This window comes from Neophocaena asiaeorientalis, unplaced genomic scaffold (genome assembly GCF_003031525.2).
Source record: "Neophocaena asiaeorientalis asiaeorientalis breed wild unplaced genomic scaffold, Neophocaena_asiaeorientalis_V1.1 scaffold177, whole genome shotgun sequence".
Classification (NCBI taxonomy): domain Eukaryota; kingdom Metazoa; phylum Chordata; class Mammalia; order Artiodactyla; family Phocoenidae; genus Neophocaena; species Neophocaena asiaeorientalis.
In genome coordinates, this window is record NW_020172779.1 from 21,961,412 (window position 1) to 21,977,335 (window position 15,924).

At 56.5% G+C, this 15,924-nt stretch overlaps 1 protein-coding gene across 1 annotated transcript in view; it reads right to left on the minus strand.

Moving 5' to 3' along the window:
• The window catches only part of TSNARE1 (t-SNARE domain containing 1), an 83,502-nt gene that overhangs the window by 39,166 nt on the left and 28,412 nt on the right, over positions 1–15,924 (minus strand). Inside the window, exons 2-6 of the mRNA XM_024741217.1 lie at positions 14,477–14,602; positions 7,732–7,881; positions 6,134–6,631; positions 2,013–2,090; positions 1,211–1,280 (exon numbers count right to left, since the gene is read on the minus strand). Coding sequence (XP_024596985.1) covers positions 1,211–1,280; positions 2,013–2,090; positions 6,134–6,631; positions 7,732–7,881; positions 14,477–14,602 — 922 coding nt within the window. The remainder of the gene's footprint in view (positions 1–1,210; positions 1,281–2,012; positions 2,091–6,133; positions 6,632–7,731; positions 7,882–14,476; positions 14,603–15,924) is intronic.

Genomic DNA, 15,924 nt, shown 5'->3' on the forward strand with positions numbered 1-15,924 from the left:
GCTGTGCACCCTGAGGCTGCAGGGGCGGGGGGGGAGCAGCTGGGGCCCAGGGAAGGGCCCGCTCCCCTCTCCAGACCCACATCGGTGATGGCATCCTCCAGCCCCCAGACCAGGCAGCCCAGGAAACGCGCTCAAGGGTCAGGGCTCTGAGAAGGCCACCTGTCTGACCCTGGGGACCACACTCCGGGAGCCCAACCCGGAAACAGGCAGCAGCACAGAGACAGACTGCACGTTCCTGATGGTGAAGACGGACCAGCCCGAGAGAGGTCCCGCATCTCAGCTGAACAACCACACAGAGCCGACAGCGCCGTCTGCGCCTCTGAAAGGCACGTCTTCAGTGTGCGACGGGGGCACGCACAGCCCCAACCCTAAGTGTGACGAGTAGGACCCAGGACATCAGTGACTGAAACGCGACTCCACGAAACGCCTGTGGGCCTGAGAAGAGGCTGGCAGGAGGCCACCCGAGTGCCCACGAGCACGCACTGCTTTCACGATCAGGAAACAATACATGCTACTTTTAAAAAGAAACGTAAAGAATAACTTAAAGCAGAATTGCACACAAAATCTGCCGAGGGCCCTCTGTTGCCTTGCTCTGCACCCTGAGACTTGGCAGGGGTGGTCCCAGACTGCTTGGGTGGACGGAGAGAAGGAAGGAGGGGTGGGTGGACGGACGGACGAGTGGGTGGCTGGGTTCTGGCCTGTCCACTGAGAAGGTGCAGCTTGAGCCACACATCCAGCCCCTCCCGGGGCCCCAGAGTCTTCCTCCACGAAGGGGAACAGCCTTACCTACCCCCTTCCTTCCCAGGGTACTTGCGGGATGCAAGGAGCCGAGGGCAGGGCTGAGCCCCGCCAGCAGGAAGCCCTACCCCGCTGCCACAACAGCTAATTCCAAAGCATCAAGAATCATCAGGGCAGAGAACGCTAAACCCACCGGTGACTGGCCCAGACCTCGGAGGTGCAGCCGGAGCTCTGGCGTGTGGCAGACACGTGTGGGGACAGTCAGTGAAGCAAGAAGTGTGCAAGAGACGCATGTCCCGCCACCTGAGTGCACACCTGTACACGGGTGTGTCTACATGGGTGTCACACATCTGTGTTGGGGGTGGCCCCACGTGAGCCCAGCCAGCTGTCGGGCTGGTGTGTGGATGGGTCGGCATGCGAGTGGGTGCAGGGCACATCCGTGTACACCCACACGCACCACATGCATACTCACAGGCTGTCCCTCAGCTCCTGCGTGCCACTTGGCGTCCCCAGGGACCGGAGGCTCTGCTCCAAGAAGGCCACTGCCGAGAGAAGGGGGCAGGAGTCAGGGGCAGCGGGGCTCCACCACGCAGTCCCCACCCTCCAGGATGCGCCCCCAGCCTGCCTCTGTGCAGGGACGTGGGTGCCGAGACCCCACAGCAGGGCCCCAGGTCAGCCCTCTCCCCAGCTGTCCAGAGACAGAGGCCCAGGCCCGAGTAGGGCTCAGGGGCCCTGGGGAGCTGCCCCAGTGGGCCTCGCCCTGGCTCTGGGGAGGGAGGGGCTTCTCTCCCCCCCTGGTCAGCGCTCTCTGACCTGGGAGAGCTCAGAGTTCAGGGCAAACGCGAGCTCCCACCCACGAGGGTACAGGGGGCCCAGGCCACCCTGTGTCCATGCCCCTGTGTCCTGAGAGAGTGGAGGACAAGCCCTGTCCTCGTGGGCTGTGGCTCTCGCCCTGACCCCTAGCCTCGGTGACCTGTGAGGGGGCGGCCCTGCCAGTCTGAGGGAGGCTCTGACACGCTCCTCCCCAGGGGGCCCATCCAGGTCCCAGGTGTGCGACGGGGGAGGGAGGAACGGGCCCAAGAGGGCACCTGCCGAGGACACAGCCCAGCCTGAGCCCAAAGCACTGGGCTCATGCCCTGCCCCCACCCCACTGTCCTGCGTCGGCAGGGCCTGCGCCACAGGGCAACCTAGTGCGGGAGGCCACCACCCCGAACCTCCCGCAGTGCACTCCGCGGCCCGGATCAGGGCAGGGTGAGGCCAGGGCACTAACTCACCATTGGAGTTGATTCGGAAGACGCTGGCCGACGTCTCCTGGAACAGTTCCTGGAGGTCACTCAGGTCCATCTCGGTGGCTGCGAGGAGACAGGAAGGGGAGGTCACATCTTCACTGTGCAGCCTGAAGGTGGATCCCTGGGTGGATCCCAGGGCCACCATGCTTGGGCAGAGCCACCCCCTCCCAGCTGTGTCCCCTCGGGGTCCAGCAGAGCCTCAGAGACAGAACAGGAGCCACAATGCTCAGTGGGGGGCGAAGAGAAGGGCAAAGGGGGCAGCTCCTCGGGCCAAGCCCCCACTGCTGGGCACGCCCCAGGGCAACGGCAGCCTCAGAAACTGCGGAAGCCAGAAAACCCCGCAATGACATCTTTAAGCACTGAAAAGAAAGGGAAAAAAAATCAGTCAACCAGAACTCTGTACCCAGTGGAGATATATTTCAAAACTAGAGGCAAAATAAAGACTGATTCTCAGACAGAAAAAAGCTGAGAGAAGCTCTTTCAGCCAGAGATGCAGGACAGGAAATGTTAAAAGCAGCTCAGGAGGGCAAAGGACGCTTGGATCGGCCGGAGGAGCTGAAGACCGCAGTGGGCGAGCGTGCGGGCAAACGAAGACGTCCTGTCTCGCTCTTGATCTAGTTCAGAGTCAGATCATCGGAGCCAAACGAGTACCAACGGCGTTAGACATGACGTATGTGCGGGGTGCAGGGGCGCAGACGGGAGTCCTATAAGGAGCTCACACACCAGAAGGAGGCGAGGCTGTTCCTTGAGGGAAGGCCACGGACGCTGAAGACGCTGGTTACACACTCCAAGCGAAACCGCTCAAAACCAGGAACACCCATAAGCCAACAGCGGAGCTAACACAGGACACTACACTACACTCGGTCACTCCAAAGAAAGAAGGCAGAGAGAAGAATGACGAGGGATCACAGGGAAACAAAGGAAGCAACTATCGACGTGGCAGATTTACCCCAAACACACACGTTTTGACACGAGAGAGAACCCATCTAAAGCAGGGTCATGCATCACAGCCCACGCATGACCAGTAAAGACCACGCTGGAGCGTGGATTCAGAACATCTCTGTCGTCACCAGAAGCTCAGGGTGAACTGCTGCCACCACTCAATCCACAGCAGAGATGTCAGATGGGACAAAAGCAAACTCGACGGCACGCCGAACACGAGAAACCCAGCTCACGTGTAAAATCAGATACAGCTTATAAAGTAAAGGATTGGAAAATGCATCAATGTGACAGTAGTCATGAGACAGCTGGAGTGGCCACAACTGACGTCAGACAGAGTAGCATTCGGGACGATGGGTCCAGCCGGAGACCAAAAGGACGTGGTTACAGTGGTATCGGGGACGAGCGATAAAGACAAACGACCCTAAATATGCACCTCGTGTCACTGTGTGAAAATACACGAAGTAGAAACTGGCAAAACTGAGACTCGCCAACACCTCGCTCTCAGGAGTTCCCAGTACGAGCAGACAGAAGATCAGCTGTCTGTCAGCGCTCTCCAGCAACTTGACCGGAATGAACATCGCAGGACGCGCCACCCAGCAGCAGCGGAACGCACATCCTTGTCAGACACACAAGGAACTCGCGGAGGGTGCCGATACCTCAGGCCATAAAGCAAGTCTCGATTGTTGATAATAGTTGAAATTACGCACAGTATATTCTCTGACCACAACAGAACTAGGAACCAATAACAGGAAGAGATCTGGAAATAGACACTTATTTAAAAAACAACGCATTTCCAAATAACCATTAGTAAAGAAAACAAATCACAAAGGAAATTAGAAAATATTTTAAACTGAATGAAAACATAATACAAATGTGTGTAAGTAAAGCAGTGTGCCGAGGATAATTTACAGCAATAAATACTTACATTAGGAAAGGACAGAAGTCCCAAGTCAATGATCTAACAGAAACAAATCAACCCCAAAGTAGAAAGGAAATAATAAAGGTCAGCAGAAATCAGTTAAATGGAAATGGGTGAATAGAGAACACTGATGAAGTAAAAATCCGGCTCTTTGAAACTATCAACAAGATGGATAGACTTGCAGCCAGACTAGTTGAGAACAAAACAGAAAAGAAACAATGTAGCAACGTCAGGAAGGAGGAGCTCTCACTACAGGTCCTACAGGCATTCAGATGACGCGAGGGGAACTCTAGGAACAACTCGCGCCGGCAACTCTGACAACTTGGACAAAACAGGCAAGTCCCTTGAAAGACACAAAACCATGAAGCTCACTCAAGAAGGACCGCAGCGAGGGTGGCACAGACTGTTAGAGAGACTGCGGGTGACGATCCTCCCACAGAGAAAGAAACGCCGTCTCAGATGGTGGCCACGTGTTTAAGGGAAGAACAAGACCAATTCTACCGAAAGCCTTTGGGAAAACAGGAAGAAATGATTCCCCGCTCACTTCAACACTGGCCTCGTAGTTTCCGTAGTCAGACAGTGTGGGCTGGAGAAGCAGAGACACAGATTGAAAGAAACATGAAAACAGAGGTGCCCAGGTCATTCCATGTTCAAGCAACAGTGCGGTAACTGGATATCTACAGAACCTCGACCCCAAATCCACCACACTCAAAAATGAACTCAACGTGGACCACAGGTTCAACACAGGTGTCCGGCAGGTCCACTGCCTTGTCTCCAGAATCAAGATTGAGCAGATGCATGCGACAGGCCAGCAGCCCAGGAAGAGATGGACGTGGGTGTGAGCAGACACTGCACCAAAGAAGAAGGATGAACGGACAGACAGCGCAGCACAAGCCCCTGGTGCGGAGACCGGGCTGAACCGCAGCGAGGCCCCTCTCCCGCCAGCTCTGTGTGGCTGAAGCCAGCACGACTGCCAGCAGGGACGCCAAGCAGAGGGCTTCTCACAGCTGCCCTGGGGCCTGAAAACGTACAACCGCTGTGGACGGTGGCTCGGCAGTTTCTTACAAAGTTAAACTTACACTCACGCTGGACTAGCAATTCGACTCTCAGGTATTTATCCAAACCCGCCAAGAAAGCGAGGACGTGTTTCCACACAGATGTTCGCACGCCCTTTTACTGTGCCAAAAGCCGGCAACGAGGAGCCCGCCCACCACGTGGACAGGACACAAACCGTACAGCGGCCCCTCCCGAGCAACAGAAGGACAAGCTATGACACACCCAACACCCACGGCCAGTCCTCGAACATATCAGGACAGGGGAGGAAGCCGGAGCCGAAGGAGAGCAGCCCGCAGACCTCACCCAGGCTGGGAGGGAGAGCAGAGCCGGGCCGGCATCTGGAGGGGAGCAGGGGCCACCCACTGCAGCCCCGGCTCTAGGCCAGCCCAGCCCCAGGGCAGCACGGAGATGTGACACTCGTGCAGCGGGGACCCAGCGCAGGCACACCCTCCCCCGGCTCCACAGCTGCCGCCACGATGGCCTCACACAGCAGTTCTGCGGCCCGCGTGCCGCCCAGACAGCGCCTATTATTACCGGCCCAGCACTCTCTGGGCTGCCGGACAGCAGGCCTGCACTGACCCCGCCCCCCCTGACCCGCTGGGCCCGACTGCAGCCTTTGTGGAGAAGTCAGGCCCCGCAGAGCGATGCTCCCCTGGAAAGCCCGGGAAGGGCTCTGCCTGCGAGGCCCGAGGTCCCCACCTGCCCATCCTGAAGCTGCAGGGCCAGCCCAGCCCGAGCCAAGGCCTCGTCTGGACGCTGAACCAGAAACAGAGAGAGAAAAGCAAGCGCGTGTGGGACGGAGCAGGTTAAGCGCTGCCCCGGAGACCCTGTGCTTCAGCTTCACGTGTGACACTGCCGGGAGAAGAGGCCTTTCTCATTGTAGGTCACAGCCCAAAGGCTGGAACTAGGTGCCCTTGAGAAGAGAGCTGCATCTTGTCTGTGCCTGGCTCTGCTCTGCGACGGGTGAGGCACGGGACGAGCACCACCGAGGAGGAAGCCAAGCCCCCGAAATGCCTGGGGTTTAGACGCTGTCACGTGCACGACGGCCGGCTGGGCGAGCACGCGAGTGAAGGAGCAGAGGATGAAGGACAGGAAGGATCCAGAGATCGTGGAGGGAGGACTGAGGGGAGGGACAGCGGCCTTCAGGGGCCACGAGCTTCCTGCTGGCTGAGCTGGGCGATGAACTCACCTCTGGGCAGCTCGGGGCTGAGGCCCTCAGAGGGCAGAGCCTGGCAGGAGAAGGTCTTGGCCACGACCTGCTCCACAGGCGTGAGGGCCAGGGCCTGGGGCTTGGCAGGGCTGGGGCCAGGGGCCACACCACGCAGGTCGCCCAGCTTGCGCCGCACGACGGCACGCAGGTCCCGCCACTTGTGCTTGAGGTCCACGATGTCGCGGCGGCAGTAGCCCAGTGCATTCACGGCCTGCAGGATGCGGCTCCACACGCGGTACCTCCGGGTGGGCTCGGCCCTCAGCAGCCCGGTGCCAAACAGCAGCTGGTGGTGCTTGCTGACCTTGGCCACCAGCACCTCCGTCTCCTGCGGACAGAAGTTGGGCTTCCTCTTCTTGGCCCGGGAGGCCCTGGGCCCCGCCACCCGGCCATGGGCCCTTGCAGCTAAGTCCTTCCTCGGGCCAGCAGGCGGCGAGGTGCGCTCCGGTGTCCTGCTGCCGTCCGTGGCGACCCCTGGCCCTGGAAAGGCACCAAAAGGCGGGTGTTTAAGGCCCCGGCCAGTGGAGTGGCAGATACGGTGGAGGCTCGCGGGGAGCCTCTTCAGATCCATAACATTGCTGCCAGCTCCCACCCACCGGCCCCCTCCCTGCTGGGTCGTCCAGAGGCCTGGGTCCAAGTCCTGGCCCTGCAGCTGCCTGGCTGGGCGCCATGCGACAATGGACCTCACTTCCGGGCCATGGTGCCCATCTACCTCCAAAAAGGGCCACCCGGCCCTACCTGCCTCCAGAAGCTGATGTCAGGGGCAAAGGAGTGAGAAGGTTGGGACAGCTGTCTCCTGTCCGCAGGGAGAAGGCCCTCTGGGGCCAGGGCCAGCCCGGGGACAGCACTCACCCCTGACACGCCAGACACGCTGGCCAAGAACCCACCCCTTGGGGCGCCACTGACCCCTGCCTTCCTGCCCAGCTGCATGAGTCCTGCCCTCGGCTTCCCCTCCCACGCAGCGTCCTCCTAAAGCACACACCGAGGACCCGACACTCGCCTGCCAGCCCCCTCTGCAAGGAGGATGCAGGCTCTGGGGCCAAGAGACCAAGGGGTCACGGGAGCCGGTCCAGCCCCTCACCCTGTCCTGTAGGGTCAGCCTCATCCCTGAAGCCCACAGGGCCCTGACAGCCTGGCAACACCCCTCCTGCCACTGGTCCAGCTCCACCACGCCATCAGCTGGCCCTGGGAAGGGACGTGCTGGTGGGGGTGAGGGTGGAGACGGGCCAGGCCCCCGCTTTTAGTGTCTGTCTGTTTTTAATATTTATTTATCTATTTGGTTGCACCAGGTTCTAGTTGCAGCACGTGGGCTCCTTAGTTGCAGCTTGCCAGCTCCTTAGTTGCAGCATGCAAACCCTTAGTTGCCGCATGTATGCGGGATCTAGTTCCCTGACCAGGGATCGAACCCAGGTCCCCTGCATTGTGAGCAAGGAGTCTTATCCACTGTGCCACCAGGGAAGCACCCACAGCCCGAGCCCCTGGAAGTCCATGCCCCGCCCACTGACCCTGCCTCCTCAGTGCTCATCATCTCTGGGTGGCCTTCCCTGGGACCCCCAGACCCAGCATCCCAGCGGAAGTACCTCGCTTCCTGGCCCTTGGGCCTCTGGGTGTACCGGCCGGCCCCAGATCACCTTCCCCGTCCTTGCCCACACAGGGGTCCTGCAGGCTGCTCTCTGGCGACGGGCAGGGGAAATGACGGATTCCGTACTCAGTCCAACATTTAGCACACTCTACAGACAGCAAGGGACAGTCTCGGTTATGCCCCGCCTGCCTGCAGAGTGGCTCAGGGTGCCGCTGGTAGAACAAGGCTCTCACGCAGCACAGCAGGTGTGCCAGGCCCTCCAAGCATCCATGTTGACAGCTCCACTCACTCAGACCCACCTCCTCCAGGAAGCCCTCCCTGACTGCCACACCCTCCAGAACGCCCCGTTTGCTGAAAGAGAGCAATCAGTTCAGAACTTTAAATTTTCCAAATCTTTCTCCACACCCAGGTTCTTCTGAAAGGTAATTCCAAACCAGTACGAAACTCCTTAGAGCAGAGCCTCAGATGTGGCCCACAGACCAGGCCAGGCCTTTGACAGGTGTTATCTGTGTGCAACAAACAACGCGGCAAAAACGGAGAATGAGGCCTTGGGAACGTCTGTGGCAATCTGAAATTGCCGCAACACCAGCACAGGACCATACTGCTGTATTTCATGAAAACACTGTTCCTGGTGTACTGGAAGTGAAAAGAAAAACAAGTTCCCCTGACGCTCGGCTGCCGAGCTGAGGAGCGACTGTGGCGTTTCCTCTTCGATAAGTTTCATTCATTCAGAAACACTTCCTGGACAGGTCTGCCAAAATTCCTGAGCCCTAAGATGCACGCTGTGAAGACACTCGGACACCTCTCTGAGCAAGCTGCCTCCTGTCCGCGGCACCTTGGGGCCCACGGAGGCGGTGGTGCCGGGCGGAGACGACACACCAGAGCCCATGAGGCTGCGTGGGCCCTGCTCCGCCTGGCTCTACGAGGAGGGCACTTTCCAGAAGCCTGCTCCAGGGGAGACATCTGAGCACGTCGACAGTCTGGCAAAGTCCTGGGGACTGGCAGTGCCGGCCCGTCTCAGCGCTGACCTCCTACAGCGGCAGCTCCTTCGCAGAAAAGGCCTCCACGTTGGGTGTATCTGCGGGTCTGAGGGTCCAGGACAGGGCCCATCTCATCGCGCACAAGGTCAGGGCCTAACCTCCCCTCTTCCCCAGGGGCTTCCCGGGGAGCCTCCAGGCAGGGCCTCCTCCTCAGGCAGCCTCCCCTGCAGGCAGACGCTCCCCAGGCCCGGGAACCCGGGCCCCAGTGATGGCTGCCCAGACAGCACTGTGTAGGGTGGAGATGCAGCCGCCCAGGTCCCGGGCGATGGGGTCACCCTTCTGCTTCGTGGGGAGCAGGGAGACCGCAGGCCCGGCTTGCAGGCCAGGTGCCACTCGATGCCCAAGCCTCGCTGGCATCCGGTCACCAGGAGTCCAGACCCTGCCCACCTCCCCCTGGTTGCTCCACAAGGTTCCCAGACACCCATGGAGGGGCCAGTCTGATCTGCCCTCCGGAATCACGTGTACTTTGAACTTTGGGGGGTGGTGGGGGGGGAACTGGGACAATTTACATGTAAATGCAGACAATTAAAAAGAAAACAATAAAGATCATTTGCAACCGCACATCCCTAGGTAAACACAGTCCACACTCGGGGCTGAGGTCTCACGCAACTAGAAGACCGTGGACGGGGCTTTGCCTGCTTCATTCCCCATGTCCGTCAGTCATCCCACCGGGCCGTGGATGGGTCGTCGGCACTCGCCAACGACTGATCCACACGGCGGCCTCACATCCCGCCCCGGGCCGCGGCTCTCTTCACAGTCTCCCCAGGCTGAGGGGTGATGGCGTTTCTGAACTCTGTCTCCTACCCCCACGTGGCAAACACCTCTGCCTGTATCTCTGATTATTCCCTAACAGAGAAGAGGCGTGGCTGGGCCGACAGGGAAGGCAGCGGGGTCTGGAGGCAGGGAGCCGTGTGCCCTCCCCCCCTCCCCCCCCCGCAGCCTGGCCACGGGAGAATGGCCAAGTTCACTTCCACCTCTCCAGGTACCAGTGAGGCTGAATGCCTTCTCCCATGCTGCGGGCCATCCCGATCTCGTCACAGATCTGGCCCATCCGCATGAAGATTTGGCGGCGGGGGGAGTTCCTTCTATTTATGTGAATTCTTTATGTGTTAGTCATGTCCCGCTTGGCTTTTTGCTGCATTTGCGATGGGATTTTACGATAAGAGCCCACTCTGAGCTCTTCATAGTTAACTTTAGGGCCCCCGAGTAAGCCGTAACACACGGTGCTTGGCACACAGCAGGTACTGGTGACGGCAGCTGCTCCCACACCTGGGGTCTCCGCAGGGCCCCACCATTCTGGCTGGGAGGCCCAGCCCTGCCTCCCTGGGAGCCCTCCTGGCCACCCCCAGAATCACACCAGCATCCCAGAAGCAGCCCTGGTCTCAACAGCTGTCAACGAATCAGGAAGATGCAGACCCTTCTCTGACAGAAATGCAATTAACTTAAGAAATCATTTTTAAAAGACAATTAGAAAGAAATACATGTGTTTGGAAATGACGAACTATAATTCTAAATAAATCCTGGGTCAAAGAAGAAATCATAATGGACACAAAATATTTACAACTAAACACTAACAAAAAAAATACTATATATTTTTAAATGTGTGAGATTCGACTAAAACAGTGATTATTTGGACATTTATAATCTTAAATACTTTTATTAGAAAAGAATAAAAACTAAATTTGAATGAGGTAAACATCCAGCTTAGGAGTCAGCAAAATAAAACAGCGTCAACTCAAAGAAAGGAGGAGGAAAATAGTAAAAACATGGGCAGAAATCCATCAAATTTTAAAACTAGCATATGATAGAGATCAAGAAAGTCAAGTCAGCTCTTTGGAGAGGCTCATAACACTGCCAAGGGTCTGGCAATATTGTTTACGAAAGAAGAAAACGGGAAGGTACAAATAAACAACATTAGGAATAAAAAAGAGAATGTGATCCAGGTACCACAGACGTTACCAAAACAACAGGAACAGGGCTTCACCGGGTTAACTTGCTCAATCTCCACCACGACAGGAGGGAAGCCTAACCTGGTCCATTTTCAGGTGATCGGGGCACAGCTGGAACACAGCAGAGCAGGGGGTCGGAACCAGAGCAGCTACCCTCAGAGCCATGCCCTTGACCAAACAATAATGCTGCCCGGGTCCCACTGGACACTGACACGCTACCACGCACGATGTCATTTCAATCAATTTGAACATTTAGACGAAGCAGACACATGTCCAGAAAAACACAACAAACTGACCCAAGAAGAAACAGAGAGCCTGGACAGCCTTCACAGATGGAGAGAGTAATGGGCAGTCCAAAGCAGTCCACAAAGAAAACTCCAGGCCCGCGTGGCAGTTTTACAGCAAAATCCCAGATGCCTGTGAGGAACACAGAGTCCTCTTTGTCCCAAAACTCACACAGAACATAAGCACCATTTCTACTCAACCCTGAACTAGAGCATCGGGCCGGCTCCAGACGGCAGGAAAAATAAGTAAAAGATAAAAGCATTGAAATAGAAGAGGAAAATACTGTTGTTATTCATAAATGACACGGTTTATACAGAAAACCCAAGATTCTACAAATTATTACAATTAATAAAAAGACTTTAGCAAAATGGCAGGACAAAGTCAGTGGGCAAAAGTCAATTACACTCCACAGGGAGAACCTGGCTTCCTCAAGAAATAAAGTTCAGGAGGAAAAAAAGAAAAACTAAGATAGAGGAGAATCTAGAGATTTGGAAAGACTTAAAAGGCGTATCATCGACTACAATGCGTGGATCTCGTAAGGACCCTGTGGAAACGCATGTCTCGTGGTGCTCTGGAACCCACCGGTGGGCAGGAAGCCACGGCTGCAACTGTACGACACTTGGTCACGGAAAAGAGACACACCCTGAAATACTCACACAGGAGATGTGCTGACGTCTGGGGCTTCCTTCTCAATGCCCTGGGCAGAGGGGTCATGAGGGCAGAGCTGAGGCTGCACCAGCCACGGGGGATGCCCCTCACCCCGAAACCCAGTGGACGGGTGCTGGGTTCATGGTACCACTGCGTCTACTGTTCTGTTTGAAGTATCTCACATTCAGAAAGTTAAAAAATAGGATGTAAAAATTAAATAAAACCTCTGGACTTTCTTTCTTAAAACAACCAGTCGTGTGTGCGTGCACCAGCAACCATGACTTGGAACGTGTAATTTATACCATTTATAATGGTACCAATTATAAAAGCAGCAAAAAACATGTTGTCATTTTGTTAAGTTTAATGGAAGATATGTAAGATCTTTATGGAGAAAATTATAAACCTTTATTGAAAGACGTTAAAGACCCAATAAACAGAATGTGGTGCTCCGGAACCCACCAGTGGGCAGGAAGCCACGGCTGCAACTGTACGACACTTGGTCACGGAAAAGAGACACACCCTGAAATACTCACACAGGAGATGTGCTGACGTCTGGGGCTTCCTTCTCAATGCCCTGGGCAGAGGGGTCATGAGGGCAGAGCTAAGGCTGCACCAGCCACGGGGGATGCCCCTCACCCCGAAACCCAGTGGACGGGTGCTGGGTTCATGGTACCACTGCGTCTACTGTTCTGTTTGAAGTATCTCACATTCAGAAAGTTAAAAAATAGGATGTAAAAATTAAATAAAACCTCTGGACTTTCTTTCTTAAAACAACCAGTCGTGTGTGCGTGCACCAGCAACCATGACTTGGAACGTGTAATTTATACCATTTATAATGGTACCAATTATAAAAGCAGCAAAAAACATGTTGTCATTTTGTTAAGTTTAATGGAAGATATGTAAGATCTTTATGGAGAAAATTATAAACCTTTATTGAAAGACGTTAAAGACCCAATAAACAGAAAGACCTACACGTTCATGGGTTGGAAGACTGGTGATGACAGAGATTCCGATTCTCACACGTTAACACAGCGGATGCAAAGCAATCCCAGTCCAAGTTTGACACAGGGATTCTATAATCTATTCAGCAACAAAAGGCCAAAATGCCCAAGACATTTCTAAGGAAAAACAAGTAGAGCAACTTGCCCTAAAAAATATCAAAGTTACAACAATGTATGAAAATTAGGGTAGAACTTTGCACAGGAATAGAAAACTTGACCAGGAGAACCTGCAAGGGAAACTGTGCCCATCACAGAGCGGACACTGCAGGCCTGCAGAAAGGGATGGAGTTCTCAGTCAAGGGCCCGGGGGCCATCTGCTACACGGAGAAAAGTGGCACTGCACTCCACCCTCCCCGCCCCACCTCTCACCATAAACAAAACTCAATTCCAGGTGATTGCAAGACTTAAATATGAAAAACAAATTATATAAGCTTTAGAGGAAGTAAAGGCAACATCATTATCACCGTGTCATAGAATTTATTAAACAGAAAACGCACACCATGACAGGGATGACTGATAAACCCAGCTACGTCGTGATTAAGAACCTGCTTTCCTCAGCAGCACCATAGTGAAAAGCCAGCCCAGTGGACAAAGGTTTCACCTCCAGAAACCTTGTACATCGACAAGAACAAGACAAACTCAAAGGAAAGATACACGAAAGAGTTACCCAGAGAGCCCCAAATGCCCAGTGATCACACGAAAACCTGATCAATCCCATGAGTTACCAGAGAAATGTGAGTTACAACCAGAAAACACCATTCCATGCCCACAGACGGGCAAACAGTTAAGGCCGCCACCGCCTGGTGCTGAAGGGATGGGAAGCAGGGGCAGGTCAGCACAACCACCAGCCACCGAGCTGGCCACCCCTGGCCACCCCCTCGCTTGGGCCGTCCCGACCGCGCCAGCGTCCAAGGGTCCTCAGCACCACCACGCAACAGGGCCCAGAACAAGTGCCCTAACAGCCCCTCGCCCATGGACCAGGAACGCCTGCCATGGCCACGCACATGACCCAGCGCCACAGAGAAGGGAGATGGAAGGGCAGCCACGTGAACGGCAGTGGCTCAGGGGCAAAACAGCAAAACCAGCAAACTGCAGAATAATTCAACCGTACAGAGTCCCAAAACACGCAGACTCGCAAGGTCTGTGTGAGACCATGACATGTAGCAAGCAAGAGCCAGGAAGCCGCAACCCACAGCCCAGGGGTGACGGGAAGGAACCGGGTTCCAGGGGAGGCACCTGGGAGTCCACGTCGCCAAGCCTTAAACCGTCACAGTTAAAGCCCCCACACACACTCACACTCACACTGAGTCGCACCTGCCTGGCACCCCCAAGGACACGAAATCAGTTACGTAAGCCGCACGTCCTGCCGAAAACCCCCTTGGCCCAGGGAAGGGAGCCAGCGAGTGAGCAGACTGTGCGGTCAGCCTGCGGGGTGAGGGCTCGGCACCCGGAAACCTGGAAGCGGATCCCGCCCGGTGTAGCTCAGGACAGTGTCCATCACCCCGCGGGCCTCGCTCCCCGCACTGTGCACTGCGCGCTCACACCTGCTCCACGGTCACCCACTCAGCCATCTGCCAAGCACCCGCGGGCCACCGCAGAATGACCGCAGACACCCACGTCCACCCCACAGCAGAGCAGCCTCTCCTACTCTGCTCTCTCCTGGTGCCGACTCAGCCCAACACCAACGGCGCCATCCCAGCCCAGGGCCAGGGTCACCCCTGGTCCCGGGTCACAGGCAGCGCCGGCCAGGACAGAACCCATCTACAGCCACCAACACAGCACAGTGGAGACCCGCCCACGCTGCCCACTGCTGTCCTTACCTAGGGGCTGATAGCCTTGTGCGGAGGGCCCCCCAAAAGGGCCGTGGCTCCCCAGGCCGCCGCTGCCAGTGATGGATCCGTAGGACATCTTCTCACAGAAGGCAGGGCCGCCGCCTTCCTGCAGAGCTGGAAGAAACCAAACCCAGGCAGGGAGGGAGGAAAGAGGGTTTAGCGCTGGGATTCAGGATGCACTCTGGCCCCGCCCACCCTGCCTAGGAGTCTGACTGCTGCACCCTCACCTTGCAAGTCAACAAATAATGTGTAAATGTTGAAAACAAAATCAAGCAGTGGCGACACGAGTGTGTTATTCAGAGGAAAGCATCAAAGATCTACTAGAAGAATCCAAAGCAGCTGACTCGGGACAGGAAGGAGGGCGGCTAGGGGTGACTTTTCTCTGAATTAACCATGTAGCGCTCCTTTACTCCATAAACTTCATGGATGGATAACATAAAAATATTAAAGCTTAATTTGCAAAATTCCAGTAAGATCATCCTCCAGAAAGATCAGTGTGGAAACAAGAGCTGCGGCTGCAGGGGTGTCTGCCTTGAGCAGACAAGATCCAGGTGGGGGCCCAGCATCTCCTCAGATCTCTGGAAGGCCACCCCATCATTGTCCTGTGCGGCCATGCAGACCCCAGGCAGGCACAGGGACCCAAGAGGACTCGGCCCAGTTCCACAGGTGCACCCGTGCACCTGCTGTGCACCAGGCAATGTGTCCAACGTGGTCAAGGGGGCCTGGCCCTGGGGACCGGAGCGTCGAGTGGGCGACAAGGGATCCAACAGCAGCTTTCAGAGACCCTGGGGGCACAGCAGAGCCACAGACCGGCGGGTCCCCAGAGCAGCAGCTCAAGCGGGATCTGAGCCGGGAGCACAGAGCAGGTGGCCAAGCCGCAGAGCCACGGTTTGAAGGGAGGGGCAGGGCAGCCCCGGGAAGACGGGAGGGACAGCAAGTGTAAGGCGGTCCCACGGCCACCTGGGGGACTGGCGGAGGCTGCGGGGCGGCACTAGGGACCCTCCAACCCAAAGGCCCACCGTGCACCCAGCCACAGACGGGCAACTGGAAGGGACTGCGGGGCCCAGCCAACAGCACCTGTTGCTTGAGAGGCAAAAACAATCCAAGGGACTGCCACCGATGTCCAGGCACGTGAGGGGTCGTGGCAGTCCTGGTCTGAGAAGGGCAAGTCCCCAGCCTGCCATCTCATCTAACCTGCAGTCTCACACGGCCTCTGCCTTTGCTCAGCAACTGGGAGATGGAGGCCATCCCACCGCTGGGCCACAAAGACTCAGCCCAGCCCGAGGACCTTGGTCTGGGAACACGAAACGCCACCGGGCAGGACTCTGGGCCTCAAGGCCCTGGGGACCCAGAGCCCAGGGGGTCCGTCCCCGGTGGCTCGCAGCCACCCACCCCCACCCCCAGGCTCCCCACGTGCCAGGCTGCACCCTCAGCTT